The sequence below is a fragment of the Aptenodytes forsteri genome, unplaced genomic scaffold (assembly GCF_000699145.1).
Source record: "Aptenodytes forsteri isolate BGI_AS27 unplaced genomic scaffold, ASM69914v1 Scaffold33, whole genome shotgun sequence".
Classification (NCBI taxonomy): Eukaryota; Metazoa; Chordata; class Aves; order Sphenisciformes; family Spheniscidae; genus Aptenodytes; species Aptenodytes forsteri.
In genome coordinates, this window is record NW_008795037.1 from 7,213,128 (window position 1) to 7,231,419 (window position 18,292).

Here is an 18,292-nt window from a genome sequence, read left to right on the forward strand (position 1 = left end):
GGAAGTCTCAGACAGATGTGCCCAGAACACTGAAAGATTCAGTATTTCACACCACCGGGAAGCACGTTCCCGAGTGGGAGCTCACAGGTGCCTCCCTGCCACTTCCACCTCTCCTCCCCAAGAGAAGCTCCTTCTTGCATGCCCCAGTTCAGCTGCCTGCATCCCCAAGTAATACGGCACAAGAAGGAAATGCTTCAGACACACGGGTCCTAGGCCACTTACAATAATTAAAGACAGTATCACCAGAAACACCAGCCGATCGGTCAGCTTTTACAAGGAGCAGCTAAGAAATTAGAACACACACAGACTTCCAGCTGTCATCACGTCACGAGATGTCCCGATTTATCGCAATAAATTGCACATCATCAACTATAAACAGCAATAAAAGTCACCCCAGTACTTACTCTAACAAGACATACTGTTTTGCGAGGCTGTGGAAAGCTTAAAAACAATCCCAGGAGACTGGGAGCTTGGGAACAGTTTTGGGATTGATGCTACCAAACTTCAACCTGTGCCCGGTAGCTGCTGGGGGGAACATAGCGTTCTTGTAACGCACACAGAAGCTGGTTCATTTGCAAAACAGTTTGAAAACAGCAGAAGCAAAAAACCAATAAAGAAACACTCCAGTAAGAGAAGCTGCTTTCTTCCACTTTACCAAAGGAAATTGGTTCAATATTCTCTCTTTTTCTTACAATTTTAAGATGACATAGCATAGAGAGAAAATGCATATAAATTCCTGTCAAATGTTCAAGTTGAGAGACATGTCACAAGATATCTGGACAATGCCAGACCGCCCAGGATAGAAAAATAATAGTTGAGCAATAAGCATTAAGCTTTCAAAAGTCATCATTTGCCTTTTCTGCAGAATGTGCTGGTTAAGAGCATTTTCCCTGCTTGTCACTCAAAGGAAAACGTGTGGGGAGAGGGAAATGTTTTGATCTGCAGGAAAATTACACAAATCTCTCTCATGTGATAAATTATGATGCATCTTTTCCAAAGCCCACAGCCAGCTGGAGAAGCGTTTTTCCCCTAGTCATGCCAAGTGTGGTATCTGATTATATAAATCGCATCAGTTCCCATCCCCTGCAATGTTTGTTGATGTTTAGGCTTAAAGGGCAAGGAATGTTTCTATCCTTACGAAGTTCTCTCACGTCTCCCTCAAGACCATATGTCACAACCACACGACTGAACAAGGTAAGCCTTTTTAAAATTATTTTTAATTTATTTACTACATGGGTAGCCTGCAGAATAATTCCATTCAAAATTGCTGACAGAAGCAAGAAGACTGCTTCTTTGCTGCTGCACTCTAGGTGAAGGAAGGGGAGAGAGTTTGCCTTCCAGGAAAGCAGCAGAGTGTGACCAGCTGGAAAACGTTTCTGTAGAGCAGGACGGGACAAAGCCACCAACACCAGCAAGCCTGCAGAACAGACACAGTCCTGATAAAAGCAGAGGCAGATCCAAAAGTATCGAGCACAAGACTTCTCTGGCACCCCAGGGGAGTCTGGGCAACCTCTGAAGTCTGAGAGTTACAGAGCTAGAAGACAGGATCTCCCCCCATTCTTGCAAGGCCACTGTGGCAGGAGGGAAGGACTCTTTTTCCCTCCTACCTTACGACTTCAGTTCAATCTCACAGCCCTCATCCGTGCTGAATGGCACCTCGGCAAACAGCCACATCCACGAGGACTCAGAACAGGATGTGATTTCAACAGAACCACTGGCAAGAGCAAGCGCTCCCCAGCAGGAGGTCAGGTCAGAGCATCATGGAAACGTGGGATAAAATCTTGGCTTGGATGAAGCTATTGACCTCCAAAGTGGTCATATTTCAATCAGCCCCATGACAAAGATACTACAATGTTTCAAACTAACATTAGCCAAAAAGTAATGAAGCTGGTTGCAGTTTTCCTGATGACTCTTCTTTTGGTTTTGACACATCAGTGGTTTTAAAAAACTGCTCACTGAAGGTCGGTTTCAACACAAAACCGTTGCTAACCTTTTGAAGTACATTTTGAAGCTATCGCTGTATCCTGCTGCAGGACAGTTCTGCTGCAACCACCTTGGGTTTAAGTGAAAGACAACATTACGTTTGAAATTCTAGTGGAGGTTAACACAGAGATAAACAACATACTTTTAAACTTAAAGGGCTTGCACTGGGGCTTTGGAGGAGTATTGGTACAGAGAAGAAAAGGGATGGTTATGTCATACTTTCATTCATGAAAACTGACATTTGGTACTTTGGTCACATTAAGAGGAAGGTTTCTCTTCCCACCTTTCTCTCCCCACCCCAGCTCAAATTTTTGTGGGACATGAAAACACCATCATCATCCCTCCCACATGCTGAAAACTATTCTGGTTTTTTGCCTTTTCTGTTTCAGAAAACACAAAGAAAAAAAGAGTTATCAAAAACTTGCATTGCATGATACGGTTCAAACTGTTTATGACAGGCAGCTTAATACAGAGCATTTACTTCTGCTAAGTAGGCTGTTAACGGAAGATACCAAATTTCCAGTGAGGAAACTGAGTAAGCAAATGCACTAGTGACATGGTAATAGAGGCCAACATTTTAATAAATACATTTTCATATCTACGTGTCACTGGATGAAAGATGTTATGAAAAACTATCATCAGATGAAGCAAGTATGCAAGTTTTCTTAACTGAATATGACAGGCGCACAAGATCTGGCAAATTCAGCACGAGGACATGTGGTGCCAAGCTATGCTTTTAAGTGCTTGCATACAATTTCATGCAGTAATAAAACATGCTATTGGTATCATAAGCAATGCTTACAGCCGGATATTTATTTTTATGGTTCATAATATCACAGTTTTGCAAGCACTTCTCCTCTAAATATTTGCAAATAAACCACTGTCACAGAACAAGCTAAAATTATGAAGTCTTGTACATACTATTTCCATAATAGCTAACTATAGTTCTCAGAGTTTCTGCCTAAGAGGAAAATGTTACGATTATGACCAAAGTGAAATTTAAAAAGGCTGATTCTGGTCCTTGGAGTACCATGGCTAAAAATCCTCCAGGCTTCATTTACCTCAATCTGATATTCATCTACTACAGCAGGCTTTTATGCAATTATATTACTTCAGCCACATGACCCTCCACAGTTAATAAATCCTGTTCTGTAGTGTGCAAGAGATTGTCTGCAGAGAACAGGGATAAAGACTGGATATGCAACCACCATCCATCACAAAGAACACTAGCCTATTTGGGATCAGCCCGACTACTGCAAATGGACTGGGTTAAGCTAAAAATAGAACGTGATGCTCTAAAAAGGGTATCTTGCCTATATGGAGTTAATCTTCTTTCTTGTTATGCCAGTTTGTGGCTCCATTTCTTGAAGGTTCCTGAGCAGTTTAATTATAAGTATCCTCTTCAAAGTTTTACCACCGGCTTATTTTCATCACTTAACAAACCCCTGAAATACACTCTCTATTTTCATATGTAAGCAAGGAGCTTAAAGATAGTCTTTTTCCTGCTACAGAGGTGGCGAACAGCCAAGTAGCTGTGCAAGAGTCAGAGTGGGTTCAGCCAGGTTAATTAAACTTGTCCTGGTTCTGGTCATGCTGCACGTAGGCTGGCTTCACACCTCCCCAGTGCTCCCAGTAACAGGAAGGAGGCGCAGGGAGACACAAGCCAGTTACACACAGGATCAGACTTGATTCTGCCCTAGCAGGGGTATAAGCACATTCGCAGAACACGGAGCTTGAGCAATCAGTCCTGGCTGGCTCTGCACAGAAATCAGCTCAAATGTCTGTATGTTCATGGTATACTTAATCCCTAAGGACACTTGAGAGCTGACCACGCGTAAGAATGTGTAAAAACAACAGCATCAACAACAAAGCTCACAGTTTTCTGGTACTAGCAGTTCAAAACAGATCATTAATGATATCTGAACACACCATTCTGCGCCAATGACTCTCTGCCTCACTATTTCACTTAAAGAAAGTCACAGTTGAACTTACAGTACATTTTACATGATATCCCAGCTATAAGAATACGACCATTCTGGAACACAACTTCCGATCGTTTGACAACAGTGTCTACACATTTCTCTAGGCAGATTTCCTAAAAAGAAGTCTGTCAATCTAGGTGTGCTTCTGAGTCTCAGAAATACTTCGGCTTACCTCCTGGATGTGTTGCTCCAAATGACTGATCAATTTGTTCTATGGTTGGAGCAATTGCCTGAGAGTTAAAATGGACACCACTGAAAAAGAAAACAAAATGAACCTGTCTTAAGAATATTGAATGGATGCTACAAATGTTTACTAATGGCAATACCACATTTAAATTGGAAGAAGTCTCTAAGACTGAAGGAAGGAGTAACCTGGTAATTTAACCAAGTGCTGTGTTCAAGAAAGGATAATTATCTACATTCTTTTTTGACAGTTATTTTGTTTTTTTAACAAGAGTGATTGAAAAAATGAATTCAGGATCAAAAAAAAGGTGAGAAACCAATCACTGTAATCAAGAAGAAATCACGGGAGGTCTTAAATCACTTACCAATATTTTAACTTCACCTTAGTCAAGTCATAAACTTCAATCACCTGAAACATGGGAAACAGAAACATTACCATACTTCACACATTTGCGAATCACTACAGCGGCAAATTCTCATCAAAAGGCAAGACTAGCTAGTGCTGCTCGCTCCCCTCCTTAACAGAACTCTGCTAGGATAAATCACATTGACAGAGACGAAACTCTGAAAACTGACTCAGGAACTGCACATCTGAAACAAGTACTGAAGAACAACTACGGGTTCAGTACAGTACCTCCAGATCCCGTGTAAATCAGCACTGACCTGCAGCAAGTAGTCTTTTCACTAATACATCAGCATCTTGATTTCTGCAAAGATTACTCTTAAGCAAGCTCAAAGGAAAGTAATAGCAAAGGTCAGCAAATTAGGGAATCCTCTAATGAATGTCAAACAGTAGGCTGTTCCTCGGGTTGCTCTTATTACCCTGAAGAATACCTGTGCAGGGCAGTAAGTCCTAGCACTGACTGCACTGTTCTAACTTTCCAACTCCTTCTAAAGTAAGAGATGAAGACAGCAAGACTAGTTCTGATATTTATTAAATATTTTAGACCTTACTGAATATTCCAAGGAGCTCCCCTCCCTGCAGATAATACTAGGTATGGATCCTTTCTTCTGAATGCATTACTGCAAATGTGCGTCTGAGATTGATTTCATATGATTTTTATGTGACCGTTACTGGATCTTGAGGCTAGACTGGGCTTTAAGCAGACCATTTTTGGGGAGCAACCATGGCCAAACACAAGCTTCTTCCACCCTACATTATGTGTACCTGTGTCAGGAGGAAAAGGAAAATACGTAGAGCGCATCATAATTGCTGTAAAGAAAAGGTAAATCACTGGCAGATTTAGAAAGGAATCGCTCTTCAGCTAGAGAATAAAGCAGAATTCCCCAGGGAGCTTGCTGCCAAATGTGGCTTTAAAGCCTAAAAATATCACCAGCTAAGAAGGAAGTCTTGGTTTTGGGAGATGCCCGGCAAATAACCCTAAATAAAACAACTTGCAATGCTTAAACCACTATATAAAAACCTAAAAAAACCCAAACAAACAAACAAAAAAAATTCAACATTTAATGGTACGCTGTTGACTCAAAAAGTTGGAAGAGTTCTCTGAAGCACTTTGTTTGCTCGGGAAGCCCACACATTTCAGGATAAAAGTAACAAATGAACATTCTGGCAGAACCAACATGAAGAAGAGCAAACAAATTTTTCTTCTTAATAAATATACTTTGAATTAAGCTTCTTGGAAAAACCTGGTTATCCAGAGTATTTTAATTCAAATGCAGTTTGACATGTCCAGGTCTCTTTTACTGCACAGCTTGTTAATAACAAAGGCTACTTTTATGAAAAGCTAGGAATGATTTTACATTTTTTAGTGACCTCGCACATCATCTTTCCCCCCCAGAAAACATTTCTGAAAAATAGAGAAAACCACCCCACACACAGATCTAGTTTTGCAGCAACTACCGGAGAGCATCGGGCACTCTCCTGAAGTGCTGCTGAAACACGCTGCAGTGGTGGAAGACAAAAGGACGAGTCGAACAACAAGGAGCAGTACATGAGGAATAGCACGTTGCACAAATGAGGTCCCAAGCGAGAGAAACACCCTGACAGCAGCCAACAGGCACCGATTTGCCACCGGCTCTCTTCCCACGATTCAGACAGATCTATTCATGTCAACATTTCTTTTGACTAACAGCAGAGGAAAAAACAAGCGCAACTTCGTAAAATGTAAAGGTAGTTAAAAGATCTCATAAAAGTCACGAAAGACATATTGAAGAACCACTGCAACAGGCCATAGCACCAGAAAAGGATTTTTTTTTTTTTTAAACTACAGAAGCTACACTGACAAAAGGATTAACGTGATTCTGTCTGTGTGCAGAGGAACAAAAACCGAGAAGACCGAGGACTATTCAGTGATGGGTTTACTACACAGCCAGAAGGCAGTTGGTTTAAATGAGTAAAACCTGATGTTTTGTCACACTCACTGTTTTGCTAATTACTACTGAGTAAGACTCAAAAACGTTCAGGTATCTACTAACCAGCAATAACAGACCAACGCTGGGAAGTCTAACTCTTTCTCCAGCTCAGAGTGAGCGCGTGCGAGAGACCTTGTTGCTAAAATTCATAGCAATGCTTTCAGAACCTGGTCCTGGATCTACTCTTTCACATTAGCTCACGTTAGTAACACCTCCTGCGGTGCTCTGGCTACTGAAGGTGAGTAGAGAGACTATGCAAAAGCCTTCCTCCCCTCCCTGAAAAAAGGGAGGAAACATTTTAGGAATATTGCTATGGCTTTATTCCTGCACCAGCTTCTTTGGGTCTGACAAGACTTTCCATTTTAGTAGCCTGCATTTCAATCTCTTTCACAACCAAATCTAATAGCAAGTGTGTATTGAAAAGAACCAACACCACACAAAGAAAAAAGGCATCCTGATTTTTCCAGTTTTGCTGCTGCTGAGCTACACTGAAAACAGAGTCATACCATCTTAAAAATAGGTATTATTTATTCTACACCTACACTATTCTTTAACAAGTCCTGTTGCTCACTTCTGAGCTGATCCCATAGAACTTCTTCTATAAAGCTTTCTGAACACAAGTATAAGTTTTCATAGCATTGTATGGATTTACACAGCTTTACTCTTCATAGTTAAGTAGTTAAAACAAACAAACGGTATCACTAGACCACTGAACCACGACATACCAGAAGAGACTGTTTTGGGGGGAGTTTTTTGGGTTTTGCTTTTTTTTTTTTTGAAACAAGCCTAAAAATACATACCAGCAGAGTTTGGTTTTTCTATTTTTTCTTTAAAACAAATTTTAAAACACATTGTGGAGAAAGGTGAGAAGAACAGCTCTTGCATAGTTCTTACAACACCGGGTGTTGAAATGACAAAGTCAGACCCTCAAAAACTGGAGATGAAGAGACATGGCATACACTAGTTACGGCACTTCAAAAACACTACAAGATTGTGACATTCCAGAAGACGTCAGTAAGCAAGCCATACACTTGAAGTGATTATGTCAGTTTTGAGTTCAGTCTCCTTAAGAATTAAATCTATTTTGGAAAGATTTCATACCGCAGGTGTAGCTTACACTGATAAAGATCCATCTGACAGAATTTTCAAGATACTCTCTTAAAAATTGTAAATTCACATACGCAATCTGAATAATTAAGTTCTAAATCTTGACAAAAATAAGAATCCCATTATTACAGAATGACTTCATGAACAGAAGCTACCATAAAGCAATTACAAACTGAAATCTGGCAAAAAAGTGCTGTTGTCCCCCATCTGAGCTCAATTTGAACTGAAAATTGTTCTTCAAAATGTGTATTTTTATAGTTAATATAAAAGAGATTTTGAAAAAGGAAAATACAAACGTACCATGGTGTTACAGGTTACTACTAGAGAAACAAGTACTTCCAACAACTACTAATTTGGGTTGGTATTCAACAGTTTTATATATACATTTAAAGTATATGAAGAGCTCAAGTTTTAGCTGACAGCACACCGCTACACTCTTACAGTCATTTTTGGGATAAAGCACTAGACTGACATTTTGGAGAGTGACGTTTTGCTGCTCATTGGAGACATGAGTAAGGGGAACAAGGCTCCACCTACCACTGTTCCAAAGCTCGGAAGTATGGATGCGAGCACCATATTCCAGACTTACCTAAAGGGTAAGCATCCCATTTTTTAGCATCACATTTAACCCCACACTTCTGCTTTCAAATGTTAAATAGCATGGCAGTTAGAGCAGTACAGTCTCACCCAGTCAGCCAAATCAACACCTGGGCACTTTGTCACAGAGGAATTTATGCACACCAGGTGAGAACCACACTGACAATTGTTCAGCACAGCTGGGCCTGCCAAAAGGACCACCCTGAATAACTAAGAAGTTACATACAGATATTTTAAATGTTTCAGTTAAGAAAGCTTTTCAAAATTTTGTACTGATCAAGTCGTATCTCTACAGTCCCACAGTCGCCCATTTTGTATGGACGAAACATACCACTTTCATAACAGATTTGTTACAAACGTAAATGCCATGGGAAGTTAGTGACCAGCCTGCCCTCTATTTTGCATCTTAACTACACAAAGCATCCTAGAGAGAGGCAGATCAACACTTGGTCACCTAAAAGCACAGAAGCAGAATTGCTGGGCTGAGGACTTTGATCGCAAGAATAGAAACTCATCCAGAACAAACTGAAGTCGGTGCAGGAGGCAGCTGCTCACAACAGGCCTGAACGTGGCTTTCTGGGAGAAGTCATGCACTCGCAGCCACACAAGTACTCTGTGAACCTAACTCAACTGAAAACTAAGAATAGGAGGAAGCAAGTTTACTTTCAAAAATAAAATGGCAGTACAGATAAAGGAACAACCTGGGTAGAAAACAACACTGTCCGGTTTGCATTCACCGACGATCTGATTTCAGATCCTAGGCTTAGCTTTAGTAATGGCCTTTCGCAGCTTCTGCTGCAACTTGAGACAAGATGGGCAAGTGAGACCACACTGGACCATCCTCCTCCTATGGCACTCTTACACTCCCCAGTACAATGCTGAAATGTCTTAATCCTATAAATGAAGGTTTAACCCCCAAACCAAACAAATGCAATTCATTATCACAAGAGAGCACTATATATGGCAAATTACATGTCTAAGAGAACCACAGACTTACGCTCTGTTAAGTGTCAATATATCCTAGGGTTTTGGTTTGCATTGTTTTGTTTGCAGGAAGGGTGTTTCATTACCTTAAGTCTCTGATTGAAAGCATCAAACAGCAGTTTGATTCCATCCTGAGTCAGGTTAAGGATGAGGTCATGGCTAAGAGGTGACTGTAAAACAGAAAAAGCTGTTAGGCTTTTAATTTCAAGGCTTCTTTGTTAAGATATATATCATCGTACAAGTATAAATTGGTTACTTTGGAAAAACAAAACTGCCTCAGAAAACAATCACTTGGTTCATCGAATAAGCATAATGAAAATACATTTGGCCAAACCTCTCAACCCCTTCAGTTTCCTTAAGAAAAGAAATAAAAGTGCCTGAATAAGATCTGCACCCTGCAAGCACTCCCAAAAGGGTAGCTGTCCATTACTTTAAGTCGGGCCAGGGGGGAAACACCTTGAAAATTAACATCCCAAGTTTAGCATCAGAGACATCATGCAGGGACAGCCTGTTGCATTCTTGGCGCACAAAAATAATAGCCCATCTCACCAAGTCTCGCATCAGAACCAAGCATACATTTGACAAAAAGGTGGTGAGATGGCTTTCCACTTCAAAAATCAAGGAGTGTCAGTGTCTTTTTCAGGCCTCAGAAGGAAGGCTTCAGACTTATGTTGTGAATTTACGTTTCCTTAGTTACTGTGAATCATAACAACTAAAGGCTTAATTTGCAGTCTGCTGGAGTCAATAGGAGACATTCCACTGGCTTCACTGGTGTCTGTATAGGCTCTACGCCATCTCGGTCTGCTGCGACACTATGGAAGCTGCTCACTGCTGCACCGGTACAATCCACGCATACACAGGCAGCTGGCCCCAGTTCAGCTATTTGATCATGTACCATCCAAAGCGCGTTCGCTTCAAAAAGCTCTACCCTCCACAACTGTCTCCTCAGAGGAGAAAAAAGGCTGAACGACAGGCAGGCAGCAATATTCGTGCCCTAGAACTGCACCAAGCAGCTACGTAGCAAAAGACAGAATGGGGATGGGACATCTGGGGCATATACAGGCTTCTAATGCGGGCAGCCACAGCATACAGCCCTTTTTATGAATTAAGCGTAAGCTGTCTTAAAACCTGTTACTCTCCCCTTTGCTCTACTGGGAGAAGGTCTATGTTTTGACTGTCAGAAGTCTAATTTTCATCCTAAATTTTCTCACCTCTTTATTCTCACATCAGCACTGTCTTCTAGCCTGGATACTTTTTGTGCGTTCTCACGTGCATCTCCCACCCCTTCCCAAACCATGTATTTAAGTAATCAGATCCTAGACTTCACATCGCTAGGTCAAGGCAAGCCACAGGGCTTTCAATCCCCCGTGATGCAGATTTCCCATTCCCCTTGATCACTCCAGTAGCTTTTCCTGACGCAGGTTCAGTTTGAGCTCATCTTTCTTGAACACCGGTGATCTGACATGTAAGCTGTCTTCTAAATGAAATCTTCACAGCACCTTGCACAATGGCATCAATACTTCACTATTGCTGGCAAACTTTGATGATACTGTGTAGAACTGCAGCAGCACTGCAATATAGCCATGAGCCTGAGATGAAAAGGTCTAATGCTGATCCTGACGGTCTTTTTCTAAATCCCTTATAAATCTAATTTAGAAAGGCTACAGATAGAGCAAAAAACCATGTGTCATGTTGCATTTAAATATACCAGAGTTGTTCTGATATGGGATATGCCCTGCATTTCACTGGTTTCTAAGCAAAATTTTCATAAGGTTATTCCAAAATTAATGAGAGCATTACAAGTACTTTTGAGTGGGTGGAAAAAAAACCCCACAAACATCTGAGGAAAAGCTTGATAATTAGTACAGCAAATAGCTTCTGTTCTATGCTGGCATATTTTCTAATAGAAGAAAAGTTTCAAGGGCACAAACTTCGTTCATGTGACTTTTAATACACAAACTAGAACCTCAAGTATGAAAGATGATGCCAGGAAGCAACAGGAGAGTCCTTCCTGAAGGAAGCAACGCAGATGTGCAGTTACACTGCTAATCTACACAAAGCTGCAGGAAGAACTGTTATCACTGAACAATCCCATCGATGCTAATCCAGAGGAAGAGGCTTAGGAAAACATACAAAGGCAATTAAGTACCCCACTTAAACCGACCAGAAAGGAGTTAAAGTTCTCTAGTCACAGAAAAGGGTTCATCAAGCTTTTTTGGCACAGTTTGGGCATCCCATTTATGTCAAGTTAAAAAGAGAGCTGTGGGCAGATCTAATTGCATTTAGTTGTCATATAAATTTTTGAAAGGAAATACTCGCTGCTGGAGTTCCAGGATCAGAATTCAGCGCTTTAGATGCAACAACTTTAAATAACATTTGATCACTATGCTCAAAGGCATTCTTTTAGAAACCAAAGAGGAAAGACATGGAGGCTGTTCAGGTATAGTTTAGCTAGATAAAAGTTGTGCGTGGCAAAGTTTATTTAAAGCTTTGAATCTTCTAAGAACTGCAGCAGCAGCTCTTCGTGCTTAGCTGCTCATGAAGTACACAATGTTCTGCACAAGGGTGAGGATATAGCCAGACAGTCAACTGCAGGCCCTGAGTGGCATGTGGAAAAAATTGCACTGAATCGGAATGATATACAGAAAAAAGAAGTCATCAGCAGCACAACTATACCACAAAGTTGAGAACTACTATTTTGTTGGACTATGCAGATGTTAAAAACATCTTTACATTTATTACAGTTTGGGGAGAAAAACCCCTAACACACACACACACCCCTCCCCCCCGAAATAGAATAAAAATTCTGTTTTCATGGTCAAACACAACGTAGCTTTCCAAGAGGTGTAAAAAGCCAAGCAGCAGTATAGCTTGCTTTCTAGTACTGGACCACTAATCCTTCTGTGATTCTACAAACCCGAGAGGAACGGGAATCTCATCATTTATCTAAACAAACCTAGAAATAATTCTGGAATGCACTGTGGTAAGAAAAACTAAAAAAAACCTCCAAAGCATACAAAAAACAAGGAATGCATTCACTGCCAGACGGATGCTCCCATGCATTACGTACAAGGAGCTAGCTTTTCAATTTGCGATTCAGTCATCATAAAACCCATAAATCTACATAACATGAAACAAAAAAGGGCAATTCATTTAATTACATGAAATATGTATCCAGCAGTAAACACCAGAGTCGAGCTTGTTCCTTAGCCATTCAGCATTCACTGCGAATGCATGAGGCCTCAATCAGTATTTTGATGCAAACTGACGTTCTAGCAGACTTTACAGATCTTTGCATCAGGAAAAAGGCAATCTACAAAATATGAATATCACCTTCTGATTAACATGCGTTTCACATAATACACACTTGGAGAGTCACGATCCTCCTCTGTCCTATCTCCTCTTCCCTTCCACTTCTTTCAAAGTAAAGGTGGGTATATAACACATTTTATTTGATCTAGCAGAAAGGTTTCACTTCTAGTCCCCTTTTTGATGGAAGTCAAACGTATTAGGAACTTAATGCTTAATTACAAAGAACGATTAAAACATCTACAGCTGGTTTAAATTACTGCATCCACTTTCTGCAGGACAAAATTGCAGATCCAGAGAGAAAGCGTGGAAGCCTTTTCAGGGCGTTCATCACCACTGAACCAAACACAAAAGCGGAAAGTAATGAGGGATTCAGTACTTCAAAAATACTGCAACGCTTGACAATGATCATGTAAAAAACCCCTAGAAATTAAATTATCCAGCTAATTACAGAACATTTCCCTTCTTAAAGGAAAAACAATACTATGCCACCACCGCATATACAAAACTGATACCTGTTAAATCACTGCACTGTGCTGAGGATTTTTACACTTGACATGAAACTGTTATAAAAGCTACACCTCTGATGTGGTGGGAGGAAATGGGTGTAATTCAATTTCAAGTAGCTCCACAATTCATACAATATGCATGTCAGCATGACACAGTATCGGTATACCCTCTAACGCCTTAATTTGGGGACACAATGAGGTGAACGACCCGGCCGGACCATGCACTACTCACCTGCTCACTGTAGAGAACCTGGACGTTTTTGATAATGCGACAGTGTTTCTGAAGAATTGCTACAGCCTGAGCCAACGGCATTCCTGTAAATAAAAACAGTTGCATTTCTTCAGTCCGGAGACCAGCTAACAGCGTTTTTTAACAGAAAGGTTACAGGTGAGGTAACAGAGCCGTCATCAGCAAACAGTACATTACAACAGAAAGGTATGCAATCAACAAATAAGCCTACTCGACTCATGGTATCAGCACAGGCCTGGGTTGTTTTGAAACAGAAAAGTCATTGTTTATCTACCAGTTTGTTAGGCATATATGAAAGAAAAGTATCTCTAGCCACAAAATTAAACAGCAAAGTTCAGGCAGAAAAAGCACAGATCCTTCTACAATCCGTGCACAAGATTTTCTGCTTTTTGGGGCCAACAATCCGATAACTGATAAAATAGTCTATACCAAACTCCAGTAGAGCTGGCTAGAGCACTCCTGTACACATTCAGTAGGCTCCTGGACTGCATTTTATGGCATACCCTCTATCAAGCTTGATAAAGTACTGAGTTGTCCTACGAGAGAGATACAAATACCAAAACGGAGCAATGATTCTCCTTAGACCTAACAGGCCACATTAGCTGCTGATAGGGCTACAGCTGTGTCAAGGAAGGAACTTTATCTTCTCGGTTTACAGACAAGATAAACACACTAAACAATTTGGTTCGATTGAAGTAATACACTTAATAGTCATTCACCCTCTAAGACAATTTCAAGGGCTTTATTTTGTTGCCTTTTTTTTTCCTTCAGTGTATATCTTATCTTTACAGCTATAAATTTTTCAGAGTGGAATGAAACAGCTGATTTTGCAGAAAGAATAGCGCCACACCATCTCACCCTTTATCACACTTAAAACCTTTGTTGCCTTTCCAAATGAAATGTGATCGTGTTCCTGGATTCAAAGCAGCCATTTATAAAGAGGGGTTATGAGCTCATAGTTGTGAAGTTTTATTTCCCTACTAATTGCTGCAAGTCAATTTAGATTAGTTATCTGACATTTTATTTACATTCCTTGCCCTATTCTTCTCTATTTCTAGTTTTTAAACATGAAGAAAGTTGCCTTGATTAGGGAAAATTTACCACGGGACCTACACTTTTATTTAGGTAACAGTTCACGCATTCAAATTTTTAGTTACTAGCTACACCTCCCAAACTCAGACCGAACATCATGTTCCAAAAGCACCTTTTGGACATTATCTACAGTACCAAAGCGAGAAAACTCCCTCTCTCTCTCCGTATCTATCCATCTCTCTCACACAGACACCTAGATCACCATAGGTACTGCTATAATGTAATACTAGCATAACACTAAAAAAACCCCCCCCAAACCTTATTATTTTCACTAAACTACGTGCCTGTCACACCCATACATCGCAGCTTTTCTGCAATCATGAAGTCGAGTTTTGGCAAAACAGACTTATAGATTAGAACTACAGTGATTCAATTTGTAAATACCATATACAACTGTTTCTGTGAAATTGGTTTTCACATTAGCCTGTAATCCTGGAAACTTTTTTTTTTCCAACTAGAAATTATACACCAGAAGATGATACAAAAAAATCCAAAAGAAGTTATTATTTTAATAATGGTAATAAAATTAAAATGCACCGAGCCACACAATAAAGCAGCACTGTTTCCTATTATCTAGGAAATAGCAGTTGCCTTGTAGTCTAAGCAGCTGAGTTTTAAAGACACAGTTATTATGTATTAGATGATGTTTTCAAAATGGAACAGAAACATAAAAACCAGCAGGAAGCTAAGGTCAAGATGCTGCTGTGAAAGTTTCACATTTCTTAACCTAGTAAAAGCTATGATTCCAAAAAAAGTAAAGACGATTTAAAAGTATAAAACCCATTTTCAAAGCCAGTATTTCTAGCAGACTTGCAGAGGTAAGACCATGAGCTCTTAAAAAAAAAGTAGTGACAAAGGCTCAAGCAAAGCCAGCGAACAAGCTGACAGGATCTACACGCCGATGGCAAGCGTCAGAAGTAGGTAAGGTTTCAGTAAAAAAAGCATGCGGTTAGAAAAAGTGCGCACAAACATGAAGTTCAGTTTGTAGTCCGATGTAAACTGATGCAATCTTGGGTTGGTAAGTGTGCAAACAGATGGCTCATGTGACTCTTACTCAGAGCTTTCTCAAGCTGCGAGCAAATGGACATGGACCAATTTTGTTTGGTTTTCAGCAACTGAGAATCAAGCAGATTTTGCCACGCAGCTGCTTAGCAAAGCTACGATGAGCAACTTGGGTTCTGCGAACTGTTCTTGGAGAACTTAAAACATGTGTGGAGGAGCCAGCATCCTCCCTTTGCCTCCATTAGCAGAGAGCCAAAGGAGGAGTAAAGAAGCTGGGTTATTTTTCTCCACCCTTCTCACGCACAGACACAACACCCCCTTTTCCTCAACATTCGTCAGCCTTTGCAGTCAAAGAGGAAAACAAAGAATTCTTTTTTGCCTGCTCACCAGTCAGGGGGAGCGGGCAAGCAAGCATGGTTTCCAGCACATCAGACAGTCAACCAAACTGAGCCATGGCAAATAACGCCCACAAAGATCAGCGCTAGGACTCTCCTATCACAAACTTTTCCCTTTTCTAAATGCTGGAGCGATACAAGCGACACAAGACGCTCCTCTCACATATGCTGGTCGTGAACAACATAGCTTGAAGCGTTAGTCTATGCTAAGACTGTGTGTCTTGAAGGGGAGGGGGGTAAAGGAGCAAATAAAGATTAAAAGAGAATACGAGAAAATCCAAGAGAAGATGAATTGTAACACATTAAATAAAGAGAAGTGAAACTTAGTAAGAAAAGAAAGTATAAAAAGCAAGAGAAATGCAAGTATGCCTTAGAAATTATACATCTCAAACGCTAATAATACAGCTATAGGCACTACAGAATAAGTGTTTAATTGTTCTCCTTTAAAACGGCAGGAATGCCGCAAGAGCTGCAGCGACACAGGTATCTAATTGAACGCAAAACTCAGCCTCGGTTAAATTTTTTATGCTCTGGTCACATAGTGAGTCAACACTGGAGCCAGAAACAGAATCCAAAAACTCATGTAAAAAATTTTCCTGGCATTTCCCCTCAGTCATCTCCATTGTGGGCACACTACTGGAAGCCAGAGTCAGCAGCGGTTCAGGAATACTGCCATTAGTTCTGCTAAGAGCAGATCTAAACAAACGATGAGTAGAATACCGCTGGCAGCGAGAATCCCATTTACACTGGCGCTTCCAACCCGGCTACCACTAACACAGCTGAACCAGCTTTATCAGCGGGGACAGCTCTCATGCAACATCGCTAGCGCAGGACAAAGTTAAGTATCTTAATACCTCGTCAGCCTCCTGCTCTGTACCAGCAGGTCATGCTAATTATATATTAGACACATCACGTGGTGGCTATGTTTACTCCAAGCATTACAGCTGAGTTTCCTCCCTCTCACATCTATGCATGTGTGTGTGTGTACACACAGACAGAGACACTGTATAATTTTAACCATGAGACTGCATTAACGGGCTTCTTTGGGGGTTCTTGGGAAAATGAAAATCTTTTTCTCTCTTCCCTTTTTTTGTTTTTATAAGGAGAACGGCGGGAAGCCGGTACTACGTATTTATGAAGGTTGTCAGGGTATATAGTTCGAGATTGCATTTCTTTTCAGGTAATACAGGCACTAGAGGGTCGTGGAAGGTCACGCAGAGCTGAGAGAGCACGGTAACATGTTAGCGGCACAAGGAGATCACCGACATTTCAAAGGGTGGGACCTGAGGTACTATAATTAGCCTCCAAAAGTCATTCTAACACTCCCTGTAACCATCAAGTTGTGCTTGACTCTGAAGTCACAGCAGCATGAACAGCCCTTTGTGTTTGATGGGTTTCACACAAACAACTCCACGTCACAGCACCACCCCTCTGGTGCGACCCAAGTTCATGGAAGCTGTGTAACAGTGTTTTTACGGAACAGTCTGTCCCCCTGCTGCCACAGGTGACAACAGCAGCAGCGGCGTAACTCAAGTTCTGGCAGATACAGACGGCTGCCACGCAGAGCCCTGTTTACATTAGCCGAGCTACTACCACCATTAACTGTGCTTTAGACAGAGCAACAGCGAAGATGGAAAACTCTGAGAGACAGAGTCCAACGCTGGTATCTCAAACAATCACTTGAAAAACGCGACAGCTACGGTATTTTCTGACAGTTTTAAGGACCACCAGCATCTGCCTGAAAACACAGGTCATCTGAAAAATCCATACCATCTGAGTTTCAACTGTACATTTAAGTGCCCTAGGCTGAGCGCCAGCCACATTTCCATCAGCTGGGGGAAAGTTCTTTCTCATCGCAGTAAAGAGAGCAATGGCTGGTAAGGAAGGACCTCTCAGAGAGATGGAAAAGTAAGAATCATTGGAGGAAGAAATACTTGTTATCTAACCCTGAGAAAACCTCTCAAAAGCTCACTTTCTCCACTACAATGTCGCAACCCAGCAACGACACAAAGAAATTATGAAACTCAGCTCATATTTATGAAAGGTTTGCACAGAAAAGCACAGTATTTATGCTAAGTATTAGCGCACAGTTGAAGATGCTAGTATCACCTGACATATTCAGGTGACAATCAGCGCATCCGTGCCTCCTCTTTTAGGAGTTATTTAAAAAAAAAATCACTGGCCTAAGGCAGCGAGGCAAGACAAAACAAGGCAGACAAGTAGCAGAAAGCATACAAGCGGATAAACAAAGCACAACTCGGCGCGCAGAAGCTAAAGGTGAGACTATACGTTACAAGGGAATCCGTAAAGCTCGTACTTTAGTATTTTTAGCGACAGAGAAAGGTGAGCTTTGACTCTCTCTCCCTTTCACTCCTGCAGCTCCCCGAAAGCCTTGGGAAAAACCTCACGAGCGCCGGATCGCGAGCGGACGCGAATCACCCCGCTCATGCCCACAGGGCCCCGGGGCAGCCAGGCGAGCTGCTGGGGGCACCCCCCCACACACTTACCCAGTGTGAACTCCCATTG

General features: G+C 41.2%; 1 protein-coding gene across 3 annotated transcripts in view; it reads right to left on the reverse strand.

Moving 5' to 3' along the window:
• Nucleotides 1-18,286, reverse strand: part of CUNH16orf70 (chromosome unknown C16orf70 homolog) — a 35,697-nt gene extending 17,411 nt beyond the window's left edge. For 2 of the 3 annotated variants that reach the window (XM_009276756.1, XM_009276757.1), the window contains exons 1-5: nucleotides 16,621-16,644; nucleotides 13,260-13,342; nucleotides 9,296-9,379; nucleotides 4,514-4,557; nucleotides 4,138-4,217 (exon numbers count right to left, since the gene is read on the reverse strand). In XM_009276756.1, coding sequence (XP_009275031.1) covers nucleotides 4,138-4,217; nucleotides 4,514-4,557; nucleotides 9,296-9,379; nucleotides 13,260-13,340 — 289 coding nt within the window. In that variant the 5' untranslated portion in view covers nucleotides 13,341-13,342; nucleotides 16,621-16,644. Of the gene's footprint in view, nucleotides 1-4,137; nucleotides 4,218-4,513; nucleotides 4,558-9,295; nucleotides 9,380-13,259; nucleotides 13,343-16,620; nucleotides 16,645-18,272 lie in introns of those variants that run through there. The other variant, XM_009276758.2, reaches the window with a different exon arrangement.
• Nucleotides 18,287-18,292: the final 6 nt, after the last annotated feature.